Source organism: Meriones unguiculatus, chromosome 7 (genome assembly GCF_030254825.1).
Source record: "Meriones unguiculatus strain TT.TT164.6M chromosome 7, Bangor_MerUng_6.1, whole genome shotgun sequence".
Taxonomy (NCBI): domain Eukaryota; kingdom Metazoa; phylum Chordata; class Mammalia; order Rodentia; family Muridae; genus Meriones; species Meriones unguiculatus.
The window spans coordinates 35,478,868-35,501,153 of record NC_083355.1 but is presented as its reverse complement, the minus strand read 5'-3'; the positions used below and the strand labels follow the sequence as shown (position 1 = coordinate 35,501,153).

General features: G+C 37.9%; 1 protein-coding gene across 1 annotated transcript in view; it reads right to left on the bottom strand.

The window, feature by feature from the left end:
- Positions 1-22,286, bottom strand: part of Usp32 (ubiquitin specific peptidase 32) — a 135,759-nt gene that overhangs the window by 47,187 nt on the left and 66,286 nt on the right. Inside the window, exons 7-16 of the mRNA XM_021648365.2 lie at positions 21,224-21,331; positions 18,209-18,324; positions 17,959-18,021; positions 15,358-15,441; positions 14,624-14,685; positions 10,277-10,379; positions 7,875-8,067; positions 5,003-5,178; positions 4,190-4,330; positions 1,814-1,931 (exon numbers count right to left, since the gene is read on the bottom strand). Coding sequence (XP_021504040.1) covers positions 1,814-1,931; positions 4,190-4,330; positions 5,003-5,178; positions 7,875-8,067; positions 10,277-10,379; positions 14,624-14,685; positions 15,358-15,441; positions 17,959-18,021; positions 18,209-18,324; positions 21,224-21,331 — 1,164 coding nt within the window. The remainder of the gene's footprint in view (positions 1-1,813; positions 1,932-4,189; positions 4,331-5,002; positions 5,179-7,874; positions 8,068-10,276; positions 10,380-14,623; positions 14,686-15,357; positions 15,442-17,958; positions 18,022-18,208; positions 18,325-21,223; positions 21,332-22,286) is intronic.

Sequence of the window (22,286 nt, the reverse complement as noted above, 5' to 3'; positions counted from 1 at the left end):
GTTTTGTTCTAATTGTTACCAAACAATATGTGAAATCATCTTTATATATTATTTGAATGTAGCTACTTAAAAAAAAAAAAAACTTATTTGTTTTTATTTTGTGGACATTGGTATTTTGTTAGGTCCCCTGGAACCGGAGTTACAGACAGTTGTGAGCTGCCATTTGGGTGCTGGGAAATGAACCTGAGTCCTCTATAAGATCAATAAACGCTTTTAAGCACAAGCCATCTCTCCAGACCCTAAATGTAACCTTTAAGGAAAATAACCTTGTTCAAATTCAAAGAGCTAGTACTTACACAGGGGTGGAGGTTTAGGTTTAGAGACAGTTATACCATTCAAACAACATCAAATAAAGCTGGAGACTCTGTGAACTGATGAATTAATTAAATATTTTTATTTTACATTTATTTATTTATTTAGTATGTGCCTGTGTGTGTTCAAGTGCACAAGTGTGCATGTAGAAGTCAGGGAACAACTTGTAGAAGTTAAGTTTCTCCTTCCAGCACATGGGTCTGGGGAATCCAGCTCAGGCTGGCAAACTTGGTGGCCAGTGTGCTTACCTATGGAGTCATCTAGCCACCTCAGATTTATTACTTTTTTATTACTGAACAATTTCAAATATTTTCAATGGAAAAGTACACAAGCATTCTCCATCAGCAAAATTTAACTTTAGCTTGAAATCAAAGGGAAATCTTATGTATGTTATATATTAAAGGGATCTACCTACCTACCTATCTTTCTATCTATTTTGAGATAGCGTCTCAACTATGTGGCTTTTGGTGGCCTGGAAGTTGGTATATAGACCAGGTTTGGCTTGGAACTCACAGAGATCCATCTGCCTCTGCCTCCCAAGTGCTGAGATTCAAGGTGTGTGCTACCAGACCCGGTTGAGGATGAGCACATGCATGCACGCACGAGAGTGTGTGTGTGAGTGTGTGTGTGAGTGTGTGTGTGTGTGTGTGTGTGTGTGTGTGTGTGTAAAAGAGAAAGAGAGATTTTGATAGATTTTTTTTTTTTGCTTTTTCTTCCTCTGTTGAGGGATGGCTTGGCATTTTGTGTGTGTGTGTTTGTAAAAGAGAGAGATTTTGACAAATTTTGCTTTTTTCTTCCTTTGTTGAGGGATGGCTTGGCATTTTTCAATGTTGGGCTGAGGATGTGACTAAGTGATAGAGCATATACAAGGCCCTGGGTTTAACATCTACCACCACCACCAAAACGGAAAACAAAAACAAACAAATAAAAACCAACCAAACACAACAACAAAATGTCTCAAAAATCAAAGCAAATGTATCACTTTCATTTTGAACTAATTCCTATTTGCTCTGTATTATGCGCCTTACAAAACATTCTTAGAACATGAGAAATATTTCTCATTTTGTCAAAACAAAACTAACTCAGAAAGGATTACTTCAATAAATTTGAGTAACACTGAAAAGACCAGTCAATGGTCAGTCAACTGCAGCTTAGGTATAACAACAATTTACAATGGCTTACCTCAAAAACAAAATAAAAGTATGTAAAATTTATTCTATTTGTTATTACAAAGTAAAAAAAAAAAAAAGAAAAGAAAAATAATCCTTTAAAATTTTCTACTGCCTCTATCCCCATCCAATCTTGTGCATGACCACAGATCTAAGCTCACAAATGATTTACTGATTCTGTATGAAAGCAGATGGCATACATTAGCACAGTGGCACCAAACTTTGAGCAATGTGATTTTCAATTTACTTTTAAGGAACTGCATGGTATTCTTGCTGCATTCTTAAATTACCTCTAGGCAAATGCTGAGGAAACATTCTCAGGCTCATCATACCCATATTCACCCAGATGTTAGACTGCTGTGTCCGTGTGGCAGGCTGCTGTCGAAGGAAGAGAAGATAGCGAGGAAATAATTCTAGTTCTGGGATGTCCGTCTTGCTATTCTTGATTACCTATTTTTATGAAAGATAAAAAATTAATGATGACTATTAAAAGAAATAAAGCCTTGTAATCAAACCTAAGGTTCTATTAAAAAGCTTTTAGATTTATTTTTCTTATGAGTGTTTTATTTGCCTGTATGTATATGTACCACATGTGTGCCTTCGAGCTGCACAGGCCAGAAGAGGGCATCAGATCCCCTGGAATTGGAGCTATAGATGGTTGTGAACTGCCATGTGGTTACATCAACTGTCACATGGTTACAAGAACCAAATCTAGTCTTCTGAAACAACAGCAAGTGCTCTTAAACTCTGAGCCATTTCTCTAACCCCTTTTCGTGCTTTTTTTTTTGAAATTACTTTTACGTTATAAGTATGTTTTTTTAAAGAATTTAATATATTATATATATTACTTTAAAAAAGTTTTCTAATCCAGATGTGGTAACACACATTTTTAATCCCGTAGTCAGGAGGCACAAGCAGGTGTGAATTAGAGGCCAGCCAGGTCTATCAAGGTAGGGAGTTCCAGGCCAGCCAACACACCATTTTTTTTTATTATTATTTTGTGTGTATGGGTGTATGTCTGTTCACCATGTAAGTACAATGCCCTTGACCACATGAGTCATGTGAGTACTTGGGATCAAACCCAGATCCTCTAGAAGAGCAAGCAGCCAGTGTTCTCAACCACTAAGCCATCACTCCTACCACATGTGTGCCTGGTGCCCAAAGAGGCCAGAAGAGGTCGTCAGATTCCCTGGAACTTAAGTTCAGATAGATGTAAGCCACCATCTTTCCTGTCTAGGTGACAGGAAGCAAACCTAAGTTCTTTTGCAAGATCAGCCAGTGCTTTAACCACTGAGACAAGTTTCTAGCCTTTAACCTAAGATTCTCTTAAAGATTCTCTGTATACAGCAGGCTGCCCTGAACCTATGTATTGTAGTCATGTGTCACCATGCTAAATTCTGATACTAATTCTAAAATGTTCAACAAGTCCACGCCTATGTTTTAGTAGTTTACTAATACATTGAAGTTACATAGATTTGAATATGCTCAGGTTTTTGCTCCTAAATTAATATTTCAAGGTTAGAATTTATGGACATTTTCATCCCACTTTTCATTTAAAAGCATAATTAAGAGTTAAAAGGGGTGAGTGGGTGGTGAGAGATGGGCCGGTGGTTAAGAGCACTGGATGCTCTGCCAGGGACCTGAGTCCAACTCCCAGCACCCACATGGCAATTCACAACTCTCTTTACTTCTAAGGGATTGGACTCCTTTACAGAGACATACATGCAGGCAAAACACCAAAGCACATAAAATAAGAATAAATAAATCATTTAAAAAACAAACAAAAAACTCTGTATCTCAAATATAAGTGTAGTATCCAACCCTCAAAGCTTCTTTTCAAAACAGACCATTACAAAAAAAAAAAAAAAAAAAATCACAACTGCTCAAGGAAGCATTATCCACGATACCTCAACAATAAGGCTGCCTATACAAGACCTGTCTAAGGAGAACACCAAGATAAGCTAACATGGAAGGGTTAAAAACTCAAGCAGCTCCAATCCTAAACAAAAGAACTACAGGCAACAAAGTCATGCTAAAAGAAGGAGAAATGTTTTCCACCATGGAGGAGGTCCTAACTGGCTATTTGAAATCATGTACATGCAACACTAAATGTCCTTCGTAGGTCATGAATATGCGTGTGTGTATGTGTATGTGTATCTGTGTGTGCACTTGAGGGATACTGGAACTGTGCACTCGCGTGTCTGTAAATTACAATTGGGGAGGAAGAGGCCAAGAGTTTGGGGTGGAGTAGGTGGTGGTAGGAGGAGTTGAAGAAAGGAAAGGGAGTGGATGCAAATAATTGTATTTTAATACCCTTCCAAAACATTATGTATTACTTAAATACTAACTGAATAAATAAGATGTAAGGGAACCTGTAAGGTTTTTGTTTTGTTTTTTTCAAGACAGGGTGTCTCTGTGTAGCCTTGGATGTCCTATACTCACTTTGCAGACCAGGCAATCCACCTGCCTCTGCCTCCCTAAGTGCTGGAATTAAAGGTATGTGCCACCATGCCTGGATAGAACCTATAGTTTCTGTTCAAACTAATCTGAACAGTTTTCAAGTACTATGCTATCATAAAGTAAGAACTAAATTTTGACCAGAAAAATTCACACAGAAGTAAATATCAACCTCTGGCCTTCATACACTACATATCCACATGCATTCTTCTACGACTACTCCTCATATAAGCATTATTAGCTATACTTACTGGTCTAGGGAGGGCCAGGTTTGCTCCATACCAATGATAAAGTGCTCTCCACACAGGTTCTGGGACCATTTCATAATCTCTTCCATGGATTAGCTGTGGAGTTCGTTTTAATCGTCCTCCTTCTAGTGTTAATGATGTAGCCTTAGAAAGAATGAAATTTACTGATACTCAATTTTCTAATCTCTTGTACATCAAAAAACTCTTAGACATAGAACAAATTACTTCTTTCATATTGGTGGAAATTAATTTTTTCCTTTGACTTTTGGTAGATCCTGTGCTGTGAACAAGGTAATGGCTGCTAAGCTACACCCCCAGCCCAGAAAATAAGATTTTCTCAGAAAATTATAGGTTTTACTTTCCAATGAACTATTTAAGGGAACTCTGGGCTACATATGGTGGCCTATGCATGTAGTGCCGCACTTAGCAGGCAAAGGCAGGCAGAGCTCTGAGTTCCAGGTAAGCCTGGTGTTACATAGAAAGTTCTAGGACAGCCAGGGCTACACAGCATATTGTTTCTCACAGCTGGACTATGAGAGGATATCAAGTCTACAACAGGCTAAGTTAGATAAATCACAATTTTTTTTTCAAGACAGGGTTTCTCTGTGTAGACTTAGCTGTCCTTTACTCACTCTGTAGACCAGGCTGGCCCTGAACTCACAGAGAGATCTGCCTTTCTCTGCCTCCCAGAATGCTAGGATTACAGGTGTGTGCCACTGTACCCAGCTTTACAATGTTTTCCTTTGTGCTAAAACCTCTGAAATTTAATGGCTACTTGGAAGAGAACAATTTGAAGGTCTGATGTCAAACACTTACCTTTACTGGTTCTTGTGTTACTAATGGCTGGTTATCAATAGCTCCTGGCTTCTGAGGATTAAGGTGCAAAAGGATATTCCCATTGGCTCCTAGTAAACACTGGTTGTTATTATCAGAAGTATTATGTTGCCTTGCAAAGCATATATCTGCCCCTGGTGTGGCACTATACAGAAAGCCTATCAAGAAACAAAACAAAATAATGATGGAGTTTCTTATTTCTAGCTTTTATATACACACAGGTTTGAAGATACATACTAAGATGTCGATGTACTATATTAATACTATTATCCTACTATGTCATTAAAGTTTTACATTTCAATAAATATATAGAAGATAGGAAGGACAGATACATTCTTTTCTAGACAAAAGAGAGGATTAGAATAAAAGTTTTCAAAAATGTTACCAAATGAATATTTGGCCACCATCTTAGAATATATAATTCATAATGAGAATTACAGATATCCTGACAGGAAGGAAGGAAGGCCAAGTAATTTCCTAAAATTCTTCTACTGAAGCATTACTCCAAATATTGGAAAAAAAAAACCAGTAAAAAGAAAACTCTAAACCACTCTTCCCTCTTTCTCAGACAAGCTCTCACTGTGTAACTCTGGCTAGCCTGGCACTCATATTACATAGACCAGGCTGCTCTTGAACTCAGAGATCCACCTGGCCTTTACTCCCTTTAAAGGGGTTCCCCTACCACCATACTTAGTGCCTAATTTCTTGTTGCCATTGTTTTGTTTTTCTTTTTTTTTTCCAGTTTGTAATGATTTTTTAATTGTTATTTATTACAACTTACTCACTTTGTATCTTGCCTGAAGGCTCCTTCTAGTCCTCCCTCCTTCTCTCTTCACTCCCTATGCCTCTCCCCTAGTCCACTGATAGGGGAGGTCCTCCTCCCCTTCTATCTGACCCTAGCCTATCAGGTCTCATCAGGACTGGCTGCACCATCTTCCTCTGTGGCCTGGCAAGGCAGCACCCCCCAGGGGGAAGTGATCAAAGAGCCTGCCACTGAGTTCATGCCAGAGACAGGCCCTGTTCCCCTTACTAGGGTACTGGCTTGGAGACTGAACAATCAATGGGCTATATCTGAGCAGGTCCCCTCTACGGATGGTCTTTGGATGGAGCATCGGCCTCTGCCAGGCCCCTGCGTCCAGGGTTTTTGGCTCTGTTGGTGTCCTTATGGAGCTCCTGTCCCCTCCAGGTCTTTCTATATTCCCCTTCTTCCATAAGATTCCCTGTACTCTGCCCAAAGTTTGGCTGAGTCTCAGCATCTGCTTTGATACCCTGATCAGTACAGTCTTTCAGAGGTCCTCTGTGGTAGGCTCCTGTCCTGTTCTGTCTTCTCCTGCTTCTGATGTCTATCCCGTTTGCCTTTCTGAATGAAGAACAAGAAGGACCCTAGGAAAGATGCTCAATCCTCATTGTTTTTGTTTTTCAAGACAGGGTTTCCTGTGTAGCCCTGGTTGTCCTAGAACTCACTCTGTAGACCAGGCTGGCTTCAAACTCATAGGGATCTGCCTGCCTTCGCCTCCGGAGTACTGGGATTAAAGGTGTGCACCACTGCCACCCAACCAGTGCCTATTTTTTTTTTAATATATCTATTTAAAAGGAAGTTATGATCTTTATAATAGGAATACACACAGAGAAAAATGACTAATAATGGCAGAGTTTGAACCTGATAGTACTTTAAGATATTTCAACTCTCTTTGGTAAACATTCTAGTTATCAACTGCTTTGTAAACTTCTAGTTGTGGTATTACTCATCCTGTGGGTAACAATGCTAGACAGCACAATACACGTCAGATAGAAACTTAGACAGGGTTAAGAAATCATCCTGTCTCTTTTGGAAGCTGGGCCAAGGCTATTGCTCATAGCAGAGCATGGAGTCAGCACATCTGTCATCCTGGACTCTCAGCATCAAAGTTGGAAGAGGAAGGAAAGGGAGATGGAGAGAAAATGAGAATGAAGTGTGGTGTTAAAGCAGATCACAATACTTCTAGGACTACTAAATGATTTCTGTAGTGCCGTTAGGGATGAGAAACAGTAGACTCTACACAGGATGAAGAAAAATGCTGGCTCTGCCAGTTTGCTTAATACTCCCACAGAAAAGGGGAGACAACGTCAGAGGAGAAAATAAAGCCAGGGTATATTAAGAGGGTTTTGCTATTTAATTGGCAATTAAGAGGGATCATTCTCAATTAGTAGAATCACAATAGTACCAAATTATTTTTCTGATAAGTACAGAACCATTAAGTTTCAGAGAAGTAGAAATGACAGAGGGAGTTATGCAAAGTATTATTAATATGTGGTATGTTAACAAAAACAAAAACAAAAACAAAAACCCAAAATTCTGGACTGAGATGTTGTTGAGCCAGTCTGATGCAAGGATCTAAATCCAATGAAAGCATGATTATGATTAAAGAGTTCTGGAAATGGCTAATATTATTTTCTTAAAATCTGCTTTCCCTAGACTAAATTTATTAGCAAAGTAGATTAAATAGCAATATGGTGTGGCTACTGAAAAGTAAAAAAAAAAAAAAAATACTTTTATACTGAGAGAATATGAGTTTACTTACAAAACAGCAATACTTTCAAGAATTTTATAATTGACCATTTCATTCAAAATCTATCCTTTTGAATTGAAGCCTGATGCCAATACTCTAACCATAAAAGCAGACTCCACTAAGAATAATCGTGAGTGTGGTGTGGTGGTACATGCCTGTAATCTCAGTATTTAGGAAATACAGGCAGGAGTTTCAGAAGTTCAAGATCCTTCTCAGGTACAAAGCAAGGTCAAGGTTAGTCTGGGTTATATAAGAACCTGTGTCAAAATCGTTACTGAGCTTCGTGGAAGGCAAACTATATTTACCACTGCCAGTAGACTCGGAGGCTTCAGATGCAGAAGAAATGTTGTCTGAGTATTTCTCTTCTGTGGAATTCACATAACTGAGGTTGTTACTGATTCTATCTTCCCCCTGCTCCATAGGATGTGCAGCTGTTCCAAATGAAAATTTCCCTCCATTTAGAACGGATGATGGCTCAAGAACAACAGGGTTGGCATCCTAAAATCGTAGAGAAGAAGCCAAATTCAATAATCTGACAAGTACATAGCTATTAAAGGATAAATTTTTTGAAACTTATTCCCTTGAATTTGATATATACAGTTTTTGCCTCCATGTGTCTGTGTAACACACGTGTGCTCCGTGCCCTTAGAGCTAGAGGAGGGTGTTGAATCCCCTAAAACTGGAGTTACAGAAGGTTGTAAATCCACATGTGGGTCCTGGGAATTGAACCTAGATCTTCTGATAGAGAAGTCAGTGCCCCTCAAAGAATTAATCTTAAAACAATAAATGTCATAAATATCTATTATTTCTTATCATTGTGAGTTGCTAAAGCCATTTACCATATAATTAAATTTTACTTCCTTGAGAGGATGAGTATGTGTATATACACATATATACAATGCCCACAATATATTCATAATATATACACATATACTCATAAATACAGAGAAAGACTGTACCACATAAAGAAGCTCTGAAAGGCCAGAGATGCCAGCATACTACATACAGCAAAGCAGTCACAATCAAAGAAGAAGAACAGCTCATTATAAAAACAAATTTTGGAAATTTATGTTCACCAAATTAGCTCTACAGAGATCACCAATCTGAAGAGAAAGTTAACTACACCAAGAGGACAAGAGGAATAATTTTGGAACATTTAACCAAAAGGCCTAAAAAAACACCACTACCACCACAACAAAGTAGGAAGAATTAAAATAAATTGTTCAACAATAACTCTCAATATCAATATTCTGAATTCCCTAACAGAAAGACAAAGACTCACAGACTGGCTTAGAAAACAGGATCTATCTTTCTTCTGCCTCCAAGAAACACACCTCACCATCAAGGACAGATACTACCTTAGTTAGGAGGAAAAGGATGGAAAAGGTATTCCAAGTAAAGGGAACTAAGAAACAAGTAGGCATAGACAGTTTAATATCTGATAAAATAGACCAAAACTACTAAGGAGAGACAGAGAAAAACACTACATACCCATTAAAAGAAAAACTCACCAAGAGGATACTACAATTCATTTACACACACACACACACACACACACACACAGCACCTGATTCCATAAAAGATACACAATTAGATCTAAAAATCACACATTGAGCCTAGCACAATGACAGTGGTTGACTTCCATGCCCTACTCTCTCCAATAGTATACAGACAAAAAACAAACAGAAACTCTGGAGCTAAATAATATCATAAATCAAATGGACCTAACAAATAGCTACAGAATATTCCACTCAAATACTAAACACTACATTCTCTTCTCAGCAGCCCAAGAAACTTTCTTCAAAACCAACCCCATAGTAGGACATGAAGCAAGTCTCAATAAACATGAAAACTGAAATAACATCCTGCATCTTATTTGAATGCTACTCTCCAGCTATCTCTGGTTAATAAAGAAGCTGAAGAACCTATGACTGGGCAGAGGAGACAGGAAGCAAAAATATTTGCATAGTCTGGGGGTCCCAGGTAGAAAGAAACAGTTTTTCTGTGTATTCTTGGCTGTCCTGGAACTCTTTCTGTAGACCAGGTTGGCCTTAAACTCAAAGATCCACCTGCGTCTGTCTCCAGAGTGCTGGAATTGTCATGAGCTACCAATGCCCTTTCTTTTGTTTTATTGAGACAAAGTCTATGTAGTACTGGCTGTCCTAGAACTCCCTAGGTAGACTAGGCTGCCCTAGATCTGACAGAGATCCACCTGCTTCTGCCTCCCAAATGCTGGGATTAAAGCTGCAAGATACCACAGCCCAGCCTCTCCCTGATCTTTTTAACAAAAAAGGTGAAGGACAATGCAAATAATGCAGTTGACAATACATGCTTTAAAAACAATCTCCTATACTGCATCCAGATCTACACTGAGCCCAACACAACATCCAGGTTTCTTTTTCTCTTAGCACCAGATTCCTCACAGGTAAAATCACTATTATCTTCCTCATAGATATGTGAGAATAAAATAACATACACAGTGTATAACATAAATAGACACTACCTTTTTCATAGGTTGGTGACAAGGGAAGAAATTTGTATAGAAATGCATACAATGAGCATATCAATTTTCATAAATACTCATTTCCTCTCCTTTAAATACTGGTCCAAGTTGGCATATTATTGGATAGTAGTTCCACAGTGTGAGATTTGAAAATCTTACTAAAAAAATTATATATATATATTTATATACAGGAATTTAACTCACGTATTTGACATATTCTTTCCACTGTTGCCACCACTGCATGGAGATGATAAACCAATTGTGTCCTGGCTGCAGACCATACCTGCTTTCTCGTTCTAACCATCCTCTGCACATATAAAAGAAATCCAAAACATGAAAAGAATTTTTTTAAAGCTGAAAGCAAAACTGCAATTTATCACTAAAATTTTTTTCTTTCATAACAAATTTCAAAACAGAAAAACATAAAAAAAAATAATAACATACCAGTAGAGACTGCCACCACTTCAATTAGTGCAATGGAGCACTGTTCTACCAGCAAGTCAATCTAAATGGTCACAGACCTCTATGAAATACCATTCACAAAACAGCCTTGGGGCTGGAAAGATAGCTCAGAGAGGACAGTGCTTAACATACAAGTACAAGAACCAGACTTCAGATCTCCAGCTCCATGTAAAAGCCAGGTATAGTAGTGCATGCCTAAAATTCAAGCATAAAGGTTTTAAACAGGCCGATTCCTGGCCAGCAGTCTAGCCAATGAGTGACTGATGGTTTCAACGAGAATTGTTCCCATAGGCTCAAATGCTTGAATGCCTGGTCCCTGGTTAATGAAGTTGTTTAGAAAGGATTAGGAGGTATGGCCTTGTTGGAGGAGGTGTGTCACTGGGGGTGGGCTTTGGATCTGAAAAGCCTACATCAGATCGGTCTTTCTACCTTTCTCTACTTGCTGCCTGCAGATCAGGACGTTAGCCGTCAACTATGGCTTAAGCACCATGCCCGCCTGCTGCCAAGCTCCCTGACAAGATGATTATTGACTAATTCTTTGAAACTGTAAGCAAGCTCCCAGTTAAATGCTTCTGTAAGTTGCCTTGGTCAAGGTGTTTGATCATGGCAAAAAAAAAAAAAAAAAAAAAGTAACTAAAACAGTGGCCTACATGATGAAAGGAAAAAACAGACTCCTGTAAGTTGTCCTCTGGTTGCCACTCATGTCCCATCACATTCCCTTCCTCACAAAAATAAGATGTAGTCAAAATTTTGTTTAAAAAGAACTGCAACCCTTGTCAGTTGTAGCATTTAGGAGAGTGGGCTCCACTCTTTGACTGGATAGTACCATGGAGCTGGCTCTGGAGGCTTGGCTGGATAGCTTGCCCTGGTGGTGTGGATAAGGAAGAGCAGAGGATTAGGGGAAAGGGGGGGGGCAAGAATAGACACCAGCTCACTTACTACCTAGATTCAGGTCTTTCAGTTGGCCCGCCCCAAAACTATATTATCTGTGAACTGTTGGGGCACATGAAAGGGCTGACACAAGGCAACAACAGGATAACCGGAAGAAGTCCCAGCTCCAGTACTGATGGGGTTAGCAAATCGAAAGACCTGTGGCTAGAGCAATGACTCATTGCAATGAACATCGGCAAGTAAAGATGTGCAGAAAGAGGGGTGGGACACACATGACGAAGTACAGCTTCCATGATGTGATGATTTCTGTATTTTGTTTTATCTTTTGTTTGTTCATTGGTTTTTAAAAATTTATTTATTCACTTTATATACTGATCAAAGCCCCCTCCCTCTCCTCCTGGTCCCCCATTCCCATCCTCTTTCTTCTTTCCTCCCTCCCCTTCTTAGAAAAAAAGGAGCACCCCATACCAATCTGCCCTAGTATATAAAGTAGCATCAGGACTAAGCACATCTTCTTCCACTGAGGCCAGACAAGGTAGTCCAGCTAGGGAAAAGTGATCCAAAAGCAGGTAACAGAGTCCATGTCAGAAACATCCCCCTATTCCACTTGCTAGCACACCCACATGAAGACCAAGCTGCCCATCAACTACATATTTATAGGGGGCTCATTTTTGTTTTTTTATTTTGGGGGAGAGGTTGCAAGGGTAAAGGACAAATGCAGGGGGACAGGGAGATGAGTGGGAGGGATACATGGTGTGAAACTCCCAAAGAATAAAAAAGTTTAAAAAAAAAATCACAATAAAACCTAACTCTTTGCAAGCTAGCAAAAATAAATTAGAAAAATAACAAAAATGTAAACTCATCCTAGTAGGTAAAAATCAGAATTTCAACTGTGGTCTTGACTTTATTCTCTTAACAACTAAGTATACTGCTCATCTTTTCATGTACCTGAAGACCATTTGTGTATCTCTGATGGAAAGCATATTTACAGATTCAGTGAAAACATGTAACTATTTGTACTTCTTTTTTTATATCTCACATAGAGATATTCAAAGCATTCAAAGCAAAAATATATATTGAGTTCAATTACTGAAGACAGTAAGTTTTATTGTGAACCATTCGGTCATTTGGAAAATAAAAACTATATTGATAAAAGTAATAAAAAACACATTACATACAGTTCTTTAAATAAAACTCCAAGTTGGATTGCCTTACATTTTAAAAGATAAACTCAAGGACCGTAAACTAGTCTAAGACTTCTGAGACAAGTTACTGCTCTCATTTCCCCTTCCTTCTGAGAGAATTTTAAAACGTCCATTATTATTGTTAGAAAATAAATTTAAAAATAACAAAATGTAAATATTATAGAGTGTACACTGTATACTGTAAAGGTAATGTAAAAAATGTACACACTGTGTAGAAGCCAGGACAACCTAGTAAACTCAGCTTTTTCCTTAAGCCTCCATGTGGGTTCCAGATACAGAAGCCAAGGCTTCAAAAACCCAGTCAGGCGACAAGAAGTATGGTAGTTGAAGAGAGAAGTCATTTGCATCATACAGTACTCCCTAGATGTTTTTTGATTGTCTCCTGTGGTGGCAACTGCTAAGGGTGTTGCCTGTTCTCTACATTTTAATTAATTATCTTTTTGTTGTTGAGTTGTGTAAGTTTTTAACACATTCTGGTTATTAAAGACTTACAGAAGATATAGCTTGTTGAACACTGACTTTGATTTTGTAGGCTGTATTTCATATATAGAAGTTTCAGATTGTGGGGAAGTCTAAGTTACTTTGTAAGCAAATGCTTTTGGAGTCACATCTAAAAATCAACTGCAAAATCTAAACCATTTCTTTTTCCTTGCTACCTTCCTTGTCTCTTTATTTCCTAGCCACCTCTGTCCAACTCATTTTAAAGAGTTTTGTTGGATATATAATTCTTTTTTAAAATGTATGTACTTATTATTTTTTAATGTAGGAGTGCTCTGTTTGCCTGTACACCTGCATGGCAGAAGAGGGCATCACATCCCTTCACAGATGGTTGTAAGTTACCATGTAGTTGCTGGGATTTGAACTGAGGACATCTGGAATAGAAGCCAGTGTTTTTAACTACTGAGCCATCTCACCAGCCTGGATATAAAATTCTTAATTGTTTTTCTCTACCCTTCATAATTCTGAATGGAAAAGTTGGCTATTCTTACTGAGGTTCTCCCATTGGAACAAACTGCTTTTTACTTGCTGCCCTGAAAATTCTTTCACTAATTTCATCAGATTGTAATTTTTCTATCACTGAGTGACATCTCTAGCCCCATTACAATTTTAATGATTAACAAAATTTGACCTTTAAATTAATCTAGTTCCTTAGGTAGGAAACTGACTGATTGATTGACTGAGGCAGGGATTCTCTATGTAGCCCTGGCTGTCCTGGAACTCACTCTGTAGACCAGCTAGCTGCGAACTCAGAGATCTGCCTGTCACTGCCTTTGGAATGCTGGGATTAAAGGCATGCACCACCACTGTCTACCTGCTAGGAATATAATTTAACAAAAATATTCCTACTTGTAATTTTTTTTTTTTCAGACGGGTTTCTTTGTGTAGCCTTGGTTGTACTGAAATTCACTTGGTAGACTAGGCTGACTTCCAACTCAGAAATACACCTGCTTCTGCCTCCCCACCTAAGATTTAAGATTTAAGGTGTGTACCACCATGCTCAGCTTTTTTTCTATTTTCTTTGAGACTGGGTCTCTACATAGCCATAGCTATCCCAGAGCTCATTATGTAGACTAGGCTGGCCTTGAATTCACAGAGATCCACTTGCTTCTGCCTCCCAAGTGCTAGGAGTAAAGGCGTGGATCACCAAGCCAGTTTCTACATGTAATTTTTTAAAATAGCTTACTGTAATAATTAAAGCAAGACAGGGACTGGAGAGATGGCTCAGAGGTTAAGAGCACTAGATGCTCTTCCAGACTTCCTGAGTTCAATTCCCAGCAACCACATGGTGGCTTACAACATCTATAATGAGATCTGGTGCCCTCTTCTGGCCTGCAGGTGTGCATGTAGACAGAACATTGTATATTTAATAAATAAATCTTAAAAAAAAAAAAAACAACAACAAGATAAACTGTTCCTGAGTAACTATGTATTTCAGTTTTTAGAAATTTCAACTATGTAATAAAAAAATATAAGATAGAAACTATAAATTTACCTAATAATTTGTCCTTCTTCTTCTGGAGTGGCTGGTCTTAACCCCAGAACTATGTGACAGACCTGGAAAAACAAAAGGATAATCAAGAAACTTTACTAGTGGTGCTATGATTAGATTGTATACTATTTGATGTTATCTATATGAAATCTGCTTTTTAAATGGGAATCTGATTTAAGAATGGTTAAACTGGTGAATTATCAATTATTACCTGAAAAAATTTTAACTTAATTATGTGGGATTTAACTTTTCTTTTCTTTTCTTTTCTTTTCTTTTCTTTTTTAATGGAGGCTAACTTCCAAATCTCCAATAACAGAATAGTATATGTTTTAGATTTATAAGAATTAGCTATCAGATGTCAAGAAGAGACCAATTCCCATTTATTCACATAGCTATGTTATATGCAAGTTAAAAATGGAAAATCAGCTGGGCACAGTAGTTGCCAAAACTTGGGAGGCAGAGGCAGATGGATCTCTATGAGTTCAAGGCCAGCCTGGTCTACAAAGCAAGTCCAAGACAGACAAGGCTACACAGAGAAACCTATCTCAAAAACACAAATTTAAAACAAAAAATTAAAAGAAAGAAAGAAATGAAAGCAATCACTATTAAATTCAAGATGTAGTTGTGTGTTTCTGTAAGACATGGTTTTGTAGTCTGGATGTGTTAACACAGGCAGATGACATAGGATTACTAGCACAGAATTCCTAACACCATTACCATTCCTAAATCTGTCATACCTGGAAGAGGAGATTCAAAAATTCATTGGCAAGAACATTTTTCACACTCCAGATCTGATAGTCTTCCAGAGTAAGATGGCCCATCTAAAAGAGAGCATTCAAATTAATCTATCAACAAACATAATTTATTATAGAAGAATAAAATCAAATCTTTGAAAGCAAACCAGTAATACACAGAAGATACATAAAGGTTCACACAAGAAGCATGACACTATGAATTTATAAGTGATGAAATATAAAAAAAAATATATAATTTTGTTCAAGCAGTCAGTGAAAAAGTTCTTATTAACAATTTCCTTTCTTCAATAAGATTTTGGCATAAATCTGTAATTCCAGCTCTTAGAGAATAAAAGCAAAAGCATCAAGAGTTCAAGGGCATTTTTGGCTACGAGAGTTTGAGACTGTCCTGGGCTACACACAGTGAGATTCTGTTTCAAAATCCAACAATATAAAAAAACAACAAAAATAGACTTTTTAGATAAATTGTGAAATATCATTGGTACAATGTATAGTATGGCACCAGTAAAATAGATAAATCCTACTCTAGACTCTAGCTACTTTATTATCATGGTTACATGGCAATTTGAGCAGCTAAACAATCTGCTCAATGGTCACTGAAGCCAGAAATAAAAAACTCCATTTAACACAAAAATCTAGTACTAAAGCTGGGTGGGGATCTTTAATCCCCAGCAGGCACTCAGGAGGCAGAGGCCAGCATTATCTCTGAGTTCAAGGTCAGCCTGGTCTACAGAAGGAGATCCAGGAAAGCCAGGGCTACATAGAGAAACCCTGTCTTAAAAAGAACAAAAACAAAAGCAAACAAAAAAAATACTTAGTCTTCTTTCTTCCTTTCCCTTTCCTTTTCTTTTCCTCTTCCCTTTCCTTTCCTTCTTTCCTTTTTCCTTTCCCTTTCCTTCCCTTTTCCTTTTCCCCTTTCCCTCCTTCTTCTCTCTCTCCCTCCCTCCCTCCCTCCCTTCTTCCTTCCTTTTCTTTCATGTGTATGGTGTTTCTGTGCAGCACATGGTTGCTTGGTGCTTACTGAAGCCAGTCCTTAGAATTGGAGTTGCAGAAAATTGTGAGCCACCCTGTGGGTGCTAGGAATCTAATCCAGGACCTCCAGAAGAGCAGCCAGAGAGAGCTCTTAAACGCTCAGCCATCTCTCTAATCTTTTTTGTTTAAATTATGTGTTTTTAATCTGTCTATGTAAGTGTGACCACAGAGTACAGAAGTGGGTAACAAGAAGCCGATTCCCTGTAACTAGAGTTTTAGGTGGTTGTAAGCAATTCCATTTTTTCTTTTGGTTTGAGACAGAGTTTCTCTGTGTAGCTGACTGTCCTGGAACTTGCTCTGTAGAACAGGCCTCAAACTTAGAGATCTATCTGCTTCTGCCTCCCAAGTGTGTGCCACCATGGCTGGCTAATACTAAGCAATTTCTATGTCTCCCTTTGTCTAATTTTGTCTTATCTCCTTCTTCTTTTTATAAATTTTTTTCTTTAAACATTCATTCTGTGGTGGCGGCAGCAGTAGGTGGTGAAAAGTATGTGTGCCGTGACATGAGGATGGAGGTGAGAGGACAACTTGCAGGAGCTGGTTCTCACCTCTCACCAAGTAAGTTCCAGGCTTGGCAACAAGTACCCTCTGAGCCATCGCACTGGTCCCAATCTTCTAGTAAATAGTGGGGTTTTGATAGGTAGCCTGGAACTCTTAATCTTGCTTTCCTATGTCAGACTTCTAATGAGACCACAGGTACTACAAAGCTATTCCTAACTACCTTCTCCAGGTTTCTGTTCTTACACATGCCAAATAGAAGTAGATAACTTAGTTTGACAGAGAGGATAAATAAAGGGGGAAAACTAAATTGATAAGTGGACTTTTAGCCCGGAAAAAATAAATCATCACTTGTTTCTATTAAATATTCATTTAATGGATTCATTTATGATCATTCCTGCAACTATGACTGAAACAAATAACTGACTTAATTTTTTTCTAAACCTTAATTATGTAACACCACTATAGCTTATACTTTACTTGAATACTTCAAGTGTTCTTCACATACACAAATTATTTTTAAATTCACAGAGACAAACAGATAAAACTTTCAAGCTACAGAAGAAAATCTGTTACGCTACTGCTACCAATAAGTCTCGCCAAACCATGTAACTGAAAGGAGCTATTCATTGTAAAATACATTTCCATGGCATCAGATATCTTCTTGGTACTTCACTGCAGAAGTCACAGACTCAACTTCTACTGCTGCTGGCTTTTCTTCTTAATCATGATACAATAGAGCCATGCTATATATTGTTTGATTTTCTTTATTCAGTACAAAGCTATCCTAACATAACTTATTACATGGAAGAAATAAAGACTATAAAGTAAAGCTGTCAAGAAGGTATCTACTTAATTCATATATTAGACTTCCCTGAGTTGCTGTTTAAAGATGGAATGGGCTATCTTTAGAGGTGATGTGAAGACATTTTAACCACAGGTCCAGATAAGTGGTAATAATGCAGAAGAGTTATTTGACCATCTGTATAAACTACACATCTTGATTTACAGCACATAGTATTTTTAGAAAAAATTACTCATAGCCAGTCTCACCTTTGTGGTATCATGTGCATTCAATATGCCTTCTACAATGTCTGACAGATCCGTATGTAATTCCTTTAAAAAGAAATCCAAAAGAGTAATGTGTATAATTTTTAGTCCCCCTATATATTAAAAACAATTATTCTTTTCTTTTATCTATCTACTTTTCAGAACGTAGCAGGACAAGGGGCACACCATATGCCAGCGCTAGCAACATTAAACCCGTCTCAAAAACCAACCAACAAAAAGAATCAGAACTTACAGGAATATCATCAGTGCGATTATCTTTCCAGACCTCCAAAAGTGCAACCACCATGTCTTTCAGTTCAACCCTGGAGAGAACTCCATCACGGTCAACATCAAACACCTTAAAGCAAACTAATGACAAGAAATTCTTAAAAAGAAAATCACTTTTTGATTCTAAAACATGACACATTTGATTAGGAGATATCACAAAAAAACTAAGTACAATTACTTAGTTTTCCAAGCCAGTATGTACTTGAAGAGTTTGAACTGACTATACTAGTCACACTATATTATTGCCATCATTGTAAAATGTAGAACGTTATGAATAGACCTTGTGACTGACTCTAAATCACCACCCAGGTTAAAGAGACTTATCCATCGGCCAAATCCTGAGCTACCTTTTTTATACTCTGGAAAGAAGGAGCTAAGTCATTTTGTAAGAAGCATTACCTTACAGGTTTTTAAAAGGCAAGCCAAATCTTTGTTTGACTCTCTCTTCTCTTTGGTGCTGCTGAATCAAACCTGTACCTTGGATGTGCTGGGCATATGCTTTCCTTTGCACTCAGGTACATCCCCTCCCTTTAGTTTCTCATACTCAAGACTGATCACTCAAGAGCTGTTCCTCCTACGTTTAAAATTCCCATCTACGCTGAGAACTAGACTCCCAACTTCTACTGTATCGGTCTAAAGAGTCTAATTTACATTAAAGTTTTCTGTTGTTGTTGTTTTGTGAGACAGGGTTTCTCTGTGTAGCTTTAGCTGTCCTAGACTCACACTGTAGACCACAGTGGCCTTGAACTCACAGAGATCTGCTTGCCCCTGCCTCCCTGAGTAATGGGATTATAAGCATGTGCCACCAGGCCCAGCTACACTTTACTATTTTTTAAAAATTGTGTGTGTGTGTGTATGTGTGTGTGTGTGTGTGTGTGTATGCATGCTCTACTTGCTTGTACACTTGCACGTCAGAAGAAAGCATCAGATCACCATTAGATTATAGATGATTGTGAGGCAACATGTGGGTGCTGGGAATTGAACTCAGGCCCTCTGGAAGAGCAGTCAGTGCTCTAAACTGATACACCATCTCTCCAGTTCTTACATTAATGTCAAGCATAATTTCAACTCTTCAGTAAAATTTATATACAATAATGTTAGAATTAGATAATGACGACTTTACTAATTAACTCTAAATAAAACACTCTGGTTTGTTAACTTCTAGTTGACCAGAAAAAAAAATAAATAAATTTAAAAACATATTTTAAAAGTAACTTCACAGACTCAAAACTTTAAACTTTTTTTTCTTTTTTAATCTTTTTCAAGACAGGTTTTTTTCTGAATAGCCTTGGTTGTCCTGGACTGTTTTTGCAGACCAGGATGGCCTCAAATTCACAGAGATCTGCCTGCCTCTGCATCCCTGAGTGCTGGGATTACAGGCCGTTAACTCTGAACCTTTAAGGCAATAATTAACATCAAATGAAAAGAAGAGATTCAACTTCCTTAAATACATTAAATTCAATGAAAAAATTTTTGTTGAGTGTGTTGGTACATGCCTTAACACTTTCAAGGCAGCAGCAGATGGATCTTTGTAAGTTCAAGGCCAGCCTGAGACACAAAGTAAGATCCGATCTCAAATGAATAAATAAATAAAATGAGATTTTAATAAGAAAAAAAAACATCTTTCATAAAACCAGTTGGAAAATCAATTAAAAAGAAACCTGAATTTGTTAAGATTAAGAATATCCCTTCATGGAGGCATGGAGGTACATGCCTTTAATCCCATCACTTAGAAGGCAGAGGCTGGTGGATCTCTGTGAGTTAGAGGCCAGTCTGGTATACAGATCAAGTTCCAGGACAGCAGATAAACCCTGTCTCCAAAACAAACAAACAAATGAACAAAAACCCTTCCACAAACTTGGCATAGTGGCACATGCCTTTAACCCCATCACTTGGGAGGCAGAGGTAGGCAGATTGTGAAGCTAGCCTAGTCTATGTAGTGAGATCCAAAACAGCTAGGGCTACACAGAGAAATCCTGTCTCGGGGAGGGGGGGGAGAGAAACAACCCTGAAAACCAATCCTTTATCACCCCTCTTAATATGTTAATTATCACAATAAATCAACTCAGTATATGTTACTAAATAAAATTTAAAAACATCAAACATAATGCCAAAATAGGTATTTGTAAAGCTCCATTTTAAGAAATAAAAAAATGAACCTTAGAAAATATATTTATGCTAAATCCCAAGTAAACTGTCACACTTCCTCAAATATAGTTAAGATTTATTGATGTAATATATTCGTTACAAATTATAGTTTTAGACTGTATTAAATGAAAAATACCATTTTAGTATTTGCCAAAATTAAGTCCAATTAAGAATTTCATCTTGTGAGTAGAATATTAATGTATATAAATAACAGAGAATGAGCTATGCTTCAAATTATATAGGATATAAAATACTCTATAGACTAAGAAAAAATTTCCTAATATTTGAAATTTTTAGTTAAGCATAATGGCTCACACCTGCAATTCTAGTATGTAGAGGCTGAGAGGAAGGCCAAGAGTGCCAGGTCAGTCCAAGCAAAGAACCTGTCTCGAGAAATTTTTCCCATTCATCATAATTTATTAATTATGAGTTATCAGATTTTCCTGGAAAACCAATACTTTTTTGGTTTTTCGAGACAGGGTTTCTCTGTATAACTCTGGCTGTCCTGTCCAGCTCTGTATACCAGGCTGGCCTTGAACTCATAGAGATCCACCTGCCTCTGCCTTCCATGTACTAGGATTAAAGGCATGTGTCACCGGGTGGCTAAAGAATATTAATAACAGAAAAGAACCCAAACTATATCCAACTACTAAATAGGTTGTTGCTTCCTTTGACTGAATTCACTAAATTGCCAATTATGAAATCACTAATTTAGCAACCTGATAGTTAAGAAAGGCAATTCTTAATCCACAATGATGTTACATGGATGAAAACTGATTTTGTCTTTACATGTCATAATGTGACACTTTGCAGACACTGTTATCATACTTACATTTTTGTCTTTCGGCCAGGGGGCCCCTGCAGCAGGCTGATAACCCACAGGATATCTCTTTGAAATCTATATGATTGTCACGATTTTCATCAAAAGCATTAAATAAGCCTATCAAACAAAAAAAGACATTATAATCCAGCCATATACTGACATGTTTATGAAATTAGAAATGTCTCTTTTTCATAAAGTGGTGTGGTGGGTTGAGTAGGAATGACTCCATAGACTCATGTGTTGGAATGCCTGGCCTGTAGGGAGTGAAGCTCTTAGGGGGTATGGCCTTGTTGAAGGAAGTGTGACCTTGCTGGAGGAAGGGTGTCACTGCAGGGGTGGGTTTTGAGATCCCCTATGCTCAAGTCACACCCAAGGTGGCACTCAGTCTTGGCTCCTCCAGCACCTCTGCCTGGAGGCTGCCATGCTTCCTGCCATGATGATAATAGACTACACCTCTGAAACTGTAAGCCAGTCCCAATTAATGTTTTCTTTTATCTGGGTGCTGCGGCCCATGCCTGTAATCCCAGAGGCAGAAGATCTCTGTGAGTTTGAGGCCAGCCTGGTCTACAAAGTGAGTCCAGGACAGCCAAAGCTACATAGAGAAACCCTGTCTTGAAAGACCAAAAATCAAAACAACCAAACAAAAAAGATGTATACAAACACATCCAATATCCTTTATTTTTTAAAAGGAAAAAAAAAAAAACACACACAACATACTGGAACTACAGTAGATCTCAAGAGATGTTTTCATCTAGAAGGTTTTTTTTTTCTGTTTTTGTTTTTGTTTTGTTGTTTTGTTTTCTCTTTTCCAGGGGAGAAAGCAGCAGTGAAGTCTTATGTGAATGAAAAACAAGTGGCAGAGAAAAAGACAGATCATGTGAGAAAATCTGGAGCTCTGTCCATGCAGTAGCTAACACTCTTTGCATGTCCTGCCTGCTGACACAGTCACACTACTCACACTACTTACACCTGGTCACATCAAGTGTGCATATAAGAACACTCAGTTAGCTAACTGACTCATGCAAAATCCTACAAGTAAAATATAAAGATGAAGACAGTGACCTTGGTTTTC